The sequence below is a fragment of the Glandiceps talaboti genome, chromosome 5, assembly GCF_964340395.1.
Source record: "Glandiceps talaboti chromosome 5, keGlaTala1.1, whole genome shotgun sequence".
Taxonomy (NCBI): Eukaryota; Metazoa; Hemichordata; class Enteropneusta; family Spengelidae; genus Glandiceps; species Glandiceps talaboti.
The window spans coordinates 10,383,309-10,397,802 of record NC_135553.1 but is presented as its reverse complement, the minus strand read 5'-3'; the positions used below and the strand labels follow the sequence as shown (position 1 = coordinate 10,397,802).

Sequence of the window (14,494 nt, the reverse complement as noted above, 5' to 3'; positions counted from 1 at the left end):
CTGGAATACCTCTTCTCAAACCTCTCTTCATTACTGACAATGTCCTCCTCGCTTTCTTTCAGTCTCTGCTTTGATTCCTCTAATTTTAAAGAGAGATGTTCAATTTTCAGCAAGGCATCCTGTCGTTGGTTTGATCTCTCAAGGTCTTTGATATGCTTACTTTTGGCATGCACTTCTGCTTCTGCCCTACTCAGCATTGTCTTCAGTTCCAAAATTTGACATTCAAGTTTTTCGTTCTTTTCGCTAAACAGGTCAAGAGCATTTTCAGATTTGTCCTTCTCAGTCCTGAGATCGCCTCTAAGTTTCTGCAACGTGGTATCACTTTCTGACAGCTCTGAGACTGCGATCTCTAGCTTTGTCTTGAGTTGTTCAATTTCATTCTCCTGCCTAAAGATAGTGTCATTGGCATTACTCAGTTTGTTCTTCAACTGTTGAAGCTGTTGTTTGGTGATTTCTGTGTAGGTTTTGCTTTCTTTCAATTCCGATTGGAGTCGATGATTACGTTGAGTGATGTGATCTTGTTGTGTATTCATGTCTTCAATCTGATGATAAAAAATAAATAAAAACAATCAAAATTTAACAATTTTGCAATAGGGAACTTGAAATCCAAACAGAACATGCTCAGATGCAAATGACTATGGGAGTATATGTGGTTATCGTAATACCTAATCTGGAGCTACTGATAAAATTAACCTCCCACATTGGTCAGTGTAACTATGAATTGATTATTTGTGGTTACAAACAATGTATCAACATTGTTTACAATACTAATTGATTGTTTATTATCTATTATCACATTTCCCATGATGCAACATTCAACATGGTGGGTTTGCAAGTTCCCTATTAACCGGAAAAATGGGACTCATTGTTTTTATTAAGGTTTGGGAACTCAAGTAAACAGAAAATAAGAAATCTGGAAAAATTTTCATACTGTAATCCTTGATATTTTCACTACTACAAAACTGTGTGCGTTTACAGTCTTCAGCTAGTTCTCAAAGACTAATTATCAGACTGGTACATTGTGTTCATGTATAGTCCAGTTGCCAGGCCACCCTACCATGCATTGTCTTAGAGGGAAGGTTTTATGCTTGATATTTGTTCTCCAGGGTGTCCTGAACAAGAATCTGGCGGGTGCCACCCTGGCAGAGTTGAGCAATTTTTTTAATTTGCATAAATTAAAAAATGGCTGATTTATGTCAATTTTGGCCATCTAGTAGCACATATATACAATATCATCATGTATAAATGAGTTTTATATTGCACACATCTTTACCTTAAAGTTGTAAAATAGTACTGGGCTAAAAAAATTAAAGAAATCAATTTTAAAAAATTGGTAATTAGCATAATTTGCATAAATTGCACAGAATAAGAACATTTTGAAGCTAATATTTAATATCGGGCAATATTTGTGATAGATTCACGAAATCTGAATCATTTAACTATGATAAATGGTTGGAAGGAATTAAGCAAGAAATAAGGTATGCTGAAAATAAAAAACAATAAAGTAAAATAATGAGTAGTTTGCTTAAATTAAATTACAAACAAATTATACTTGCAGCATATCAGTACCAGGCAGTATTGATTATTGTTTAACTAAATCTGAATCATAAACTTGAGTAATTATTTTAAAGGTATGAAATAAAGGAATAAAGATAAGTTTGGAAATAAAAGAATTAATAATTCTTAAAATAACACCTTAATTTGCATAATTTGCATAAATTGCATATCTGATAATGATAAACCAAGCTTCATTGTAAGAACAGTTAGGACTGTTCTGCAATGTCTCTAGGGACAAGGCAGGAGATAGGGTACCCAGAGTTTTTCTCTACATTTTTCAGTATTTTCTTTTGTAGTTTATATATGCCCGATTTAACTCTTCGCTGCAACTGAAACATTTTTTGTAATTGTTTTGTAAGATATAACGACTTAATCATAAAATCACACATTCTGCACAGTATTGAATCACCTGTGGTAAACATATTTATGTAGCGGTATACTGCAATGTATCCAATCCATCCAAAGATCAATGCCCAATAAATTATGATTTCAACTTATTACCATAACAAAAGTTTATGATTCAGATTTAATGAATCAATGATATGCTGCAAGTATAATGTGTAATGTAAGCAAATTACTCATTATTTTTCATTTTTCGTCTTAAACAATATATAATTAATGAAAACTACAAGTGTGCCAGTTGGCTGCACACTTTAGGTGGGAGAATCAACAAACTGATCTATGTCATATCATGGCACATGTACTCAAGATGTTTTTTTTAGCAAGAGATTTTGATTCTCTTTACCAGGAGCTCATCTTTAAAAGACTTTAAAATGAGGACCTTCAGTAATTATAAGGATTAGGGTAGGGTGATCATCCTCGGTCTCTTTCGTATTTATGTGACCCTCCAACGATTCTATCATGTTAGTTGTCCTTCCCCAATCCTCTTTCTCTAAAACATGACCCACCTCAATTAGATATTTTAAAACATGGGTTAAAATGCTGTCTGACATGAAAACAGAAATTAAAAAAGTCCCAGACTCAGTGGGAAGGACATAATCCCATTGCTGCAACTATATTGACAGTTTAAAAGAGATTGGTTATTTCCAACTACCAACACACAAGGGTTTTGTGTGAAGGAACTGCAATACTCAGTACATGTGTTTGGATCTAATTGGCTGAGCTGAGGGCCAAAAATCCCACTGAGTAGATGGGCATGTACACTCTCGGCATTGTCGAGACGAGGGTCAACATCTCCACTCAACAACATTAATTATCCCTTGGTAACCGATGTGGAGGATTCAGTTCCAAAATCACAAAATATTGCAACATTAGGCATTGAAATGAGTTAAAGTAAAATGTAACCCTCCCCTAATCCCATTTTAAAATATGGTCGTTCTTGAGAACTGATTTGTAAAAGGTTACCCACCTACTCCAATTTCCCTATTACCTCCCTCTTATACATGTATTGAGTCTACCTTATTGTCACTGATGTGGCTGAGAAAATATTCACGCAGTTCATTGTAATTCTAAATATGAATGGGGGGTTACTTTCAATCTCAGTAACAAATTCTTCAAATGCACTGTCTACTTGTGAATCCACACTTCTCATAGACACATGATTTATCTGACGAAATATCCAAAACAATTATTACTGTACTGAGAATCTGCAGTATACAAGTCACTTGGGGCTTCTGCAACATGTATTCAAACTATATCTAGAAGTTTATCACATATTTGTTGCGATCATCGATGCAGATTTGAGTCCCAACATTATATGAACAGTCATGTCACATCTTTACACTAAACATTCAGTTAATTTTACATTTCATCTCAGGTTTATGAATGATGCAACAAGTGGTGAATACTAGTATTGCATTTCAAGTATATTTGAAAGACGACGAAGATCACACAAAATACCCATTTAAGATTTATGCAAATTATTCAAATTAGATTGTTTTTATATATGGAGGTTGCTTATTATCTAATTAGTACTTACACTGTATCGCATCATTAAAAAGTACTGGTAGTTGGTTTTACAATATATCCAGGTATTGCATTTCAAGTATAGTGAAAATGACAAAGATCACACAAAATACCCATTCACGATTATGCAAATTATGCAAATCAGCTTATTTTTTTTATCTTTGGAATTTGCTAATTATCTAATTATTACTTACACTGAATTGTGTCATTAAAAGGTAGTTGTTATCTCAATATATCCATGTATTGCAATTCAAGTATATTGAAAACTTATGATGATCATCCAAAATACCCATTTGCGATTTATGCAAATTTGCAAATTATATGATTATTTTTTATCTTTGGAAGTTGATAATTATCTAATTACTATTTACATTGTATTTCACCATTAAAAAGAAGTTGTTTTCACAAATATTGACCATTCATACATGGTAATGTTGTATAGATTTAATACCAAATGGCCAAATCGTCATAAATTTATCATGTTTTAATTTATGCAAATTAAAAAAAATGCTCAAGGGTGCCAGGGTGGCACCCGGCGGATTCTTGTTCAGGACACCCTGGAGAACAAATATCAAGCATAAAACCTTCCCTCTAACACAATGCACGGTTATGTTAAAAAATGCCATCTGGCAACTGGACTAGTACAACAAGAAGGCATTTTAGTCACTACTTAGTTTTGTGGTTTTGTTTTCCAGTGTAATTAGCGAAAATAAGTCTGATATAAAAATTTCCAGGTTTACGTTATTATGTTTGTTAAATTAATTGTTACCGAATATTATGATAAAATATATAATTTTGAATCTCTCACCAAATGCAATTTTTATACACAATCCATAATCTTATACAATGTATGATTAATTTCTAAGTAGTTTCTTAGTTTTAGATTCATTATTTACACATACCTGTACAAGATTCATTATTTACACATACCTGTACAAGATTCATTTTTTACACATACCTGTACAAGATCCACTTTTTACACATACCTGTACAAGATCCACTTTTTACACATACCTGTACAAGATTCATTTTTTACACATACCTGTACAAGATCCACTTTTTACACATACCTGTACAAGATTCATTTTTTACACATACCTGTACAAGATCCACTTTTTACACATACCTGTACAAGATCCACTTTTTACACATACCTGTACAAGATTCATTTTTTACACATACCTGTACAAGATTAATTTTTTACACATACAGTACAGTTTTCGCCTAAGCTCTCGCCTCAATTCGCGTTCGCATCGCTTCAGCTTCGCCTTCGCCTTCGCTTCGCCTCAATCTCAAGTTTACGGGAGTTCGCTTCAATTAAACATCGCTTTCACTTCGCTTCCTTTTCGCGTTGAGTTCGCATTCGCATCGCACCCCATTCGCATCGCGTCAACTTTGTTTCTGAATCGCATTGTGTGGAACATGCGCTATTATACCCACATATTTGCATGATAAAGGATTTGAAACGAAAAGTATAGATCATTACGGCTACTAAAATTATGCGGGGTTGTACTTTACTTTTCTGTCTACGGCACGATAACCCTTTTGGTTAAATTTGCGTTAATAAATCAGGGCATGCCTTTTGAGGCGAGCGATCGCTCCGCTCGCCTACCGCTCGCGCAAATTAAAATCCACGAGAGCGATTTTCCACTCGGGTGGGCCTCAAACAACCTGATGTTATTTTATATCATTTTTCAATATGTGGTTACCATAAAAATCAACGTTTATTCGGTAAAATTACGTGGTGGGAGCGTGGAACACTTCCGTGTTCATAATCGTCATTCTCCAGCTGAAGTCAGCGCTGTCATTCATGACCTATTTATGTATCTGAAATTTGCATTGTACTACCCTTATATGGGAAAAATAGTGACGTATTCGAAGCGGGACATGCATGATGTCATGGCATATCATAAACATTGATCAGCTCAGTGTACAGGGAGATTTCAACTTTCGCATCATTGCAAATTGCGCAATTACGATTGATACGATGACTGTTTGGAGTTCTCGTTTTCAGCAATCCATCGATGGGTTTAGTTTTAAATTCCGATCGGCCTAGTTTTGTTAGAACGTGGTTTTGGAGACCATCCTACCGTCCTACGTGAATGTCTCCTCCGGAACATGAACAACAACTGCGATTTATTATAAGTTGCTACACAAAGTACATGCCCAGAGTTCCGACAATAGCTTGGCGATGTTTTGGAGTTTTGAAAGAATGACAATAAAATATTATACGATTGATTATTTTACAAAATAAAAATAAAACTAATCTGTCGATATTTCTCGTGCAGTTTTCAGAGAAATTCCCGGGCTTTTATTTCATAATCTCCAACACGCAGTTTCATTGTTTTTGTCCGATGATCTATTCAACTGCCGACCACGTCTGTTTTACCTCCATGGCTTTATCGACTGCTGTAACATATACAATATTTGCTCGAATTTTCGCCTTGCCGTGATTTCTAAAACAAATTAGGTCTGCTGCTCAGACGTGAACGGATCTCGCTACTTTAGCCGGCGACACTGGTCGTCCGTGTGCAGGTACTAGGTGGGGTTACGTGAGTTATTGTCTCGGATCGAGTGAATGGTTACAAATTAGTCAAATTAGCAAGCAATTTAACGTCGCATTGCAACTTATACAGATGACAGCATTACGGTCGTTTCGATAAGTTGTCAATTTGGTACGTAGTTTGGCGTTTCGCTACATACTGTTGGACGTTTCACTATATTATTCGCCCATTATATATTGCGGTGTTCGTGACCTATGAGGAACGTAGGACATCGTAGTGTACCGGGTTTTCTGCAAAGAGGACTTGTGTTTATCACCACTTTATTTTTGCTCACCACTGTGCAATTGCTTTTTCTACATTTGTTAACATGTGTATGTTAGTGGTTTGTACAAAGGGATCGTCCCGTTTGTAAAATCGATTTGACTGGTCATTCCATTTAATTGTTGTGACAGTACAGTTGTGGCCGTGTTCACGGCACCGGCCGACCAACCCTAGCGGGGACGATTTGGTAATTGGGGACAATATAACGCACCACCCCCTAATAAATCCATGCATAGAACCTATCTCAGAATTTTGAGTTTTAGGTTTGTAATGTGCGTAACAGACAGAATTCACGACGTACAGCAGTGAAAACAGATATGCAAATACTGTCACACCTTTCACAGTATCGCTTCACCTTCATTGTTGTTTGACGTGAAGCGACCTTCATTGTTTTTTGATGCGATGCGAACATGAAGCGAAAGCGAAGCGAAATGACTGCGATGCGAATGCCGTCATGAAGCGATTCCAAGTTACGAAGCGAATTGATTGAAGCGATAATGAGGCGATGCGACTGCGAAGGCGAAGCGAAGCGAACGCGAAAAATGCGACAGCTTAGGCGAAAACTGTACTGTACCTGTACAAGATTAATTTTTTATACATACCTGTACAAGATTCATTATTTACACATACCTGTACAAGATTCATTTTTTACACATACCTGTACAAGATTCACTTTTTACACATACCTGTACAAGATCCACTTTTTACACATACCTGTACAAGATTCATTTTTTACACATACCTGTACAAGATTCATTTTTTACACATACCTGTACAAGACTCATTTTTTACACATACCTGTACAAGATATTTGTTTTGGTCATCCTCAATTTCGCTAATGGATTCTCTGTGATCTCTTCGGACGGTTGTCATCTGAGTCTTCAACTCGATATTCTGTTGATGCGCTTCCACCAGATCTTGTTGAGTCTTCTCCAACTGAGCTTTCAATGATTCCACCTAATTCACAGAAAGAAAGAGTACCTCACGTTGACAAATATAAGTGGTCATTCAAAGTACTTGCTAAGATATCTGTGTAGCACATGCTTTGTAAAGTGATTGCTAATTTTGCTTCAAGATCAGTGTGTCCTCTGTTGTTGAGTCAAAATGATAAAAACTGGGATTTCTTGTGAGCTACCACATAGTAAGATAGGAGAACATCAAATTTTGGAAACTAATCCAAAGTGTCACTGAAAACGACTTGTATCTTGTCAACACAATTGTTCATATTGTCGCTGGTATAAGATTCACTTATCTAAGACGACCTTTCTTTTTTGGAAATCTTGATATGTCATACCAAAATGAAAATCTATCATTTCACTTAAGGGTTGGATGATAATCTTTTATTTCATGTTGAATGAACGTTTATATGGTAGAAAAAAAAGTACATTGTTTTTAGCATTTTAATCTGGTTCAATGATCAAGAGATCTTTGCTATCAATGTTAAGCTTCCGACACTACACGACTTTTCCAATCTGTGCAATCACCTATTTATTTAGGAATGAAAATCATATCAACTAAAGTTAGCGTTTCGACAAACTTTGATGCGAGTTATTTGTTATCAGTGATAATAACTTAGGGATCAAAACAACCATGTTTCTTACCTCTGCTTCAAGTAGATCCACAAGTACTGCTTCACCAGAACTAGATGTGATGTTACCAGTGTTGTCATTACTTGTGTGGCGCAGTAAATCCAAAGTTTTCTCTGTAGACTTATGCACAGGGAGTGTCTCTGTTTCAAACTCAGATTCACTACTTTCAGACACACTAGTCCTATTGCTATGTGCCTCACTGTCTTTCCCGGATGTGTCCAGAACTACTTTCTCTGGCGATGGAAATTTTTCCTGTACTGTTTCAACTTTCGGCTCAATAATTTCCATGGTATCTGCTTCCCGTTCATGAGCACTATCTCCACTTTCCTCTTCCTCGTCTGTTTCACTGTCCTCATCCTCATCCTCATCCTCGGCTGATTCAGTCTCCATGGAAACCCGAGTTTGTGGAAATCTTTGTCTCTCGTCTTTTCTAGTATCACTTGACTTATCCAAGTTAGGACTAAGTGCCCTGGAAGAATGATCTGTTGGTGAAATCCGGTTACTTGAGGGACTCCTTATTGCTTCAAGTCTGGTTAAATATACAGGATTGCTTTCAAACTTGATGGGACTACCCCTGTATTTTTGACCTCCGCCGCCGGCAAGTTTTTTGGCAGGTGTGGAATGTGTAACATCACTAGTTGGCTTATTTCCAAGCATATAGTCAACGTCAGGAAGGAATTTCCTGGAAGGCACTGGAGAAACTTTCCCTTCAAAGTTCTCCTTTACTTCTTTGGAACAAAACTTGGGTTCAGAGCCAACATGAAAGGGTTTTTCCTCTTCAGACTCCTTTCTGGAAATCTCTTCTTTCTCCCTGGAGTGGGGATCAGGGCTGTCAATGTCCTCTATATCCTTATTGTTCACAGGGGAAGACGACGGCTCCTGTGGAGGAGGTAGTGCAGCTACAGCTTTTCTGATAGCCTGTATCCAGTTATTTCGTATACCATTAGTCATTGCTGCCAAGACAATGATGTCATTGTCAATGGTCTGTAAAAGAAAAAAGTAAACCTTATTCATTTTTGTGAAAAGATAACTGCCTTAGATGGAACTTTCCCTTAGATATGGCTTAATGTTGCCACATATGTGGGCAAAGTGAACACACAATATACATTTTACACCTAAAATATGTATGGTATCAAAAATGAAGATGCAACTGGAGTAGGTATGAGTTTTGTTTTGACATGCTATATGACAAATTATTTTCGGTCCTTCCACTCAATATGGATTAACATTTTCTTTCTCTGTAAGGGTCTCACTTCCTACATCCACTGTGTGTGTGTGTGTGTGTGTGTGTGTGTGTGTGTGTGTGTGTGTGTGTGTGTGTGTGTGTGTGTGTGTGTGTGTGTGTGTGTGCGTGTGTGCGCGTGTGTGTGTGCATCTAAACTATTGCGGGACTGTTTTCTTTTCATGGAGTCTGGATGGTCAAATGATTAGTGTGACTGGCTCGGAATCTACAAATTTCCCAGTTTGGGCCTTGCCACTACCATTTGCTTCTGTAATAGCGAAGTTCTTGGGTAAGATTTAAAATTGTGATTGTGTCCCAGTTAACCTGGCTGTAAAAAGGGGAACTGGTAGGACTGGTGTTGCTCTATGTGAAGATTACAATTGTATGTGCTTATAGGGGTTACAATGGATTGTGTGGTCCCTAGGGAGTTGAGGAAGTATCCTGCAAACTTTCCTCTGCCACTTCTTACCTCAATGTGGAAGCCATAATTTCTATCAACATTCTTCTCCATTACATCCTTGCACGTAGACAAGTTTATGCAGCCTTCTTCCGTTTCAGCCTGTCAATAAATAACACATAGTAAGTTGTAGCTAAAAGCCTGGAAAGTACAAACTAACATAAAACATGATAAATGTACATAAACTGTTGCAACATGTGACTGTATATAAAAACCAAAACAACCAACAATTTGCACTAATATACAGTTGCACAAACACAATACAGTTCAAGTTTTGGTGCTGTCTCCAGAGGGCTTGACAGTTCAGATCTCAACACCCTCCTGTCATGTGCAAGCCTGGCACATTTAGCATATTACTGTTGAACGTTTACAATCTGAACACACATCCTTGCAAACATTTCTTTTAGATGTACAGCTCGGGGTCTCCTTTCAAAAATCTCCTGACTTGAAATTGTTGTTTGGTTTAAAATTCCTAACTTTGCAAGGAAAGAAAGAAACACTACATGTAAGTTCCAAATGAGTTAGAAAAGACTTGTAACTTGACTCTAACCTCTTCTGCCTTGGAATCCTGGTAATACTTCAAGGTATTATCTGATAGCACAAACCAATACTTGGACCAGTCCTAGAAGGTGAAAACAAAACATTTGCACATGTAAATTTAAAAAGCAAACAACCAAATGTCTTTATTCTGTTATTTCTTTACACACTATGGTACTTGTCACGAAGAAGATGCTATTGGTCACAAGTTTAACTGGAAATTGCACTGAATGTGAATATTTCAACCTAAGAAATACACCAAAAAAAAAATTGTTTCCTGCGAGTTTGATATTTTCTGCTGAAAGTCAAGAAAGGTAGGTACTAGAAGATTACCTATTACTTAGCATGAATCACACTACTCCTGAGAACACATATATACCATACATATATATACCATACATACATACATACATACATACATACATACATACATACATACATACATACATACATACATACATACATACATACATACATACATACATACATACATACATACATACATACATACATACATACATACATACATACATACATACATACATACATACATACATACATACATACATACATACATACATACATACATACATACATACATACATACATACATACATACATACATACATACATACATACATACATACATACACTAAAAATCATTATTCATGTTTAAGGTGAGTAAACATGTCCGATACGACTTACATCAGGTAGATGACACCTTATATGATTAAAATATACACAATATACAGTAATTGATGGGTATAGATGTGTTGCTGGCTCAACATTTAAGTGTCTCACCAAGAATGCTTGATGACAACTATTGCTAATGACCCTGTGATTACGGAAAACCTTGAGTGTGAGATCAATCACCATCTGGCAGCATCTTAGCTTTACCAGGATCACAAAAACCAAGGGTGATCACTCACTATCCAACATTCCAAGCTCACTCCATACATGATCACAAAAACCTACAGTGAGAGAGCTGTCACTAACCGACATTCTTAGCTTTACCATGATCACAAAAACTTTAACTGAGATCTTTCATCACAAAAGGATATCCCTGGCTTCAACTATATATAATTTACAGGGACTAAATTATTCAATGTTAGCACTTTCCCTAAATTACCTTGTAATCCAATTTCCTTGACTTTCCTTGCAATGACACTTCAAAACTTACCTTTTGATTCTCTTGCTTGATTAACCAGCCTTTCTTGAGGTGAATAATATCCTGAAAGAAGACACAGGAAATGTTAGCAGCGTGTCTCATCACATAAAAGTGCCCAGTTAATCACTTAATGTGTTTGACTCCACTCCTCATAGAATGAAGTCTGAATTCAATTCACAATGGGAAATACTTCGGTTTTTTTGTCTGATGACTCTAGATTGAGGTATATCATGTCATTTTAATACTTTCATTATACACCAATTTCAGCCAGTTATTATCTAGTCGCTATGCATGTATACTTGTATTCTATGATCTCTCTCTCCACATCTAGTCAAATGGACAAATTCTAGAGAAATCTAGCTAAGTCTCCTGCTGGGGAAAGGGTGAACAGTGCTTGTCAGTAGTAATCCATCCCAAACTGACAGGCGGTCGTAAATGGTTACTTCAATCAGTTTACTACAAACTCAACCTCCACTTTGAATGTAAGTCATGTGAGGACATGATAATGTCTTTGCATTTATATCGAATCACACTTCAAGAGCATTAAACCAGCTCTGTCAGTGGTAAGAATGGAATCCTGTGCTAGAGAAATCCATTTGACTATATGGTGGAGGTCATCGTAGCGTGTAGTTACTAGACTAGCCAGGTCTGTATTTACATATGTGCCCCATGACTGAGAAGCCTCACTCGCATTCACTTGTGTGAATAGGAATTAGTAGTACAACCTTTACGACTAACACTACATTACGAAATATAGGGGTATATTGGCATTTGAAGACAGGATTCCTTCTCCTTTTTGACACATAACAACATGATGGTGGTGTCTGAAATATCATGACTATCCATTTCCTTACTTTTATATGCTGTTCATGGCTAAGTTTCTGAGGTAAAGTTTGAATCTACATTGTGTACCATTTATTTACAAATCAAAATCACAAAACCTAAAAGAAAATGACAACTAGCTTGATAAAAACCTTACTAACTAATCTTATTTAATCACTTATTTACTACAGATAAAAAGTAACACTGTTCGGTAAGGTTTTTGTGATGCCAGGCAATAAAATGTAGCAGTGTTTAGTAAGATTTTGCTGAGTTTAGACAAATGTTTTGTTTCAGGTTTTGTGAATTAAATGTAGTTTATATGTCAATTTGTAAGGCTTATGGTTTATATTATTGAATGAACTTGGTTGAACTCATGTGTGGGAGTTTTGTTGTTGACAAAATTGGTATGCATAGCCTGATGGGTGCAATCTATTCCCTGTAGTGAACAAAAAGGTATACACCAATAAAAAATTGATGACCTGATGAGAATCTATTATAGTATTAATCTCCCAGGGCCTCGTATTACAAAGTCTGGAAATCACATCCATTACCTTTATAATGTTAACTTGTCTATCATAATCTACCCTCTTAGATGCCTTCTAGTTCATAATCTACATTCTTAGATGCCTTCTAGTTCATAATCTACATTCTTAGATGCCTTCTAGTTTAGTCTCACTTGCTTTGTCTACAGGGACGTACTTAACAAAAACATGGCTGATATATATACAATGTTTTGAAAATGATCTAAATCGCTCTTTGCCTTTTAAGGACTTATTCACTTCCTGCACTTTTAGTGTAGAATTCCCTGACAAACTACTCTGTATTTGACCTGTACATTATATTATGTTGTCTTCCAAGTCACCATTATCTCTTTAGGAAGTAACAGTGTCTTAAATATACATGTGCGTTATCTACATGTCTACAATATATAATTCATCTCAGTACAAATAGTTACTTTGGAACGGTAAATTGGAAACGAATGTGACATTTTGATCCGTCTACTACAGACCTTGATCATGCAATGATTTAAATATTAAGCATTAATGTTGGCTATAATTACTATTTACAATGCTATATTAAAATTTTCATACATCCTTGAAATTTCGTCCCCATTTTGTATCCCTTGGCTTCTACAGTAAGGTGTCTTCCAACACATCATTAGCGCTTTTGGAAAGCAAGTATTTGATATCTATACCCCTTACAAGACAAATCATCCCCATTGTGTACTACATTCAACAAATTATGGTTAAGGTAATGCCTAGAGGTAGTATTCCCAACCGGTTTGTGACTAGAAGGCTGTGATATCATCCCAGCAGTACGGTTGTTGTTATCAAATACTGGGAACTATGGTTTCCAGGTGATGATTAAGTTGTAATCATCAGAGTCCTGTCTCATTACACACCACTCTGTTCTTAATACTGACCCCTTGGTTTAATTGATAACAGGTCTACCGATGCCAACACTGGCATGTACCATTGTCTGATATGACTGCAAACTCTTAACAATGCCACAGTGTACTCAGCATGACCCAATTTTCAAAATTATCCCATGGTATTCATCAACTAAAAGATTGTTTAGTTCACTATCAGACCCTCCCTGTCATTATGATAATCCTGATAATCTGACATAAACTTGCAAAAATATTTATTACAAATGGTTTAGATTACTGGACTATTGTTTGATGATTTATTTCTTTAAAACTTTGTAGTTTGTTGAGTAACTGTTGCATTTGTTTGGTATTCCATTATTTTAATTGGAATATGGACAAACCGGTTCATTTAAAAAAAATATATGGTTTCTACAATTCTTGCTTTTTAACCCAAGGTTAAATTGGAGAAAAAAGAAAGAACAAAGAACCATCATTAATAAGCAAACCCATTAGCCATGATATAACCTCTACAGTTATTCTACCATTGATATTGGAAATATACTGAATTTCTGTAAATATTAAACTAGTAAATGATAATGTCATTCTTACCCCAAATCCTGGAAAAATTGACTTGGCCTTCAATTTCTCCAAATCCTCCATGACAGGATCTGAGTTGGACCGTTTCCTTGGTTCTGGATGCTCCTGCACAAATACATGGAACATATACATGACTGTCAGTAGAGTAAAACACACATGTATAGAAGGCTGATATCTTTAGTTGTGAATTGTAGTATGAATATATTGTGTACACATTCACAATGCCCACATGTTCTCAACAGAAGGCAAAGACGGGCATCCGAACTTGGTCTAATTGCACTTTCACTGTTGTGGCCGGTAACAAGGAGAGTAAACACACACAAATGAAAGTCAGAAGTCTTGAGTCTTGGGGTGACCGTAGGAAAACACAACAGATGTATAATGCACGATGTGAATATAGTGTCACGACAATGGAAGATACAAAG

At 36.2% G+C, this 14,494-nt stretch overlaps 1 protein-coding gene across 1 annotated transcript in view; it reads right to left on the bottom strand.

Annotated features, from left to right (window-relative positions):
- Positions 1-14,494, bottom strand: part of LOC144435332 (uncharacterized) — a 67,650-nt gene that overhangs the window by 24 nt on the left and 53,132 nt on the right. The window contains exons 7-13 of the mRNA XM_078123928.1: positions 14,082-14,174; positions 11,294-11,344; positions 10,127-10,198; positions 9,589-9,678; positions 7,910-8,881; positions 7,107-7,265; positions 35-542 (exon numbers count right to left, since the gene is read on the bottom strand). Of these exons, the coding sequence (XP_077980054.1) occupies positions 35-542; positions 7,107-7,265; positions 7,910-8,881; positions 9,589-9,678; positions 10,127-10,198; positions 11,294-11,344; positions 14,082-14,174 (1,945 nt within the window). The remainder of the gene's footprint in view (positions 1-34; positions 543-7,106; positions 7,266-7,909; positions 8,882-9,588; positions 9,679-10,126; positions 10,199-11,293; positions 11,345-14,081; positions 14,175-14,494) is intronic.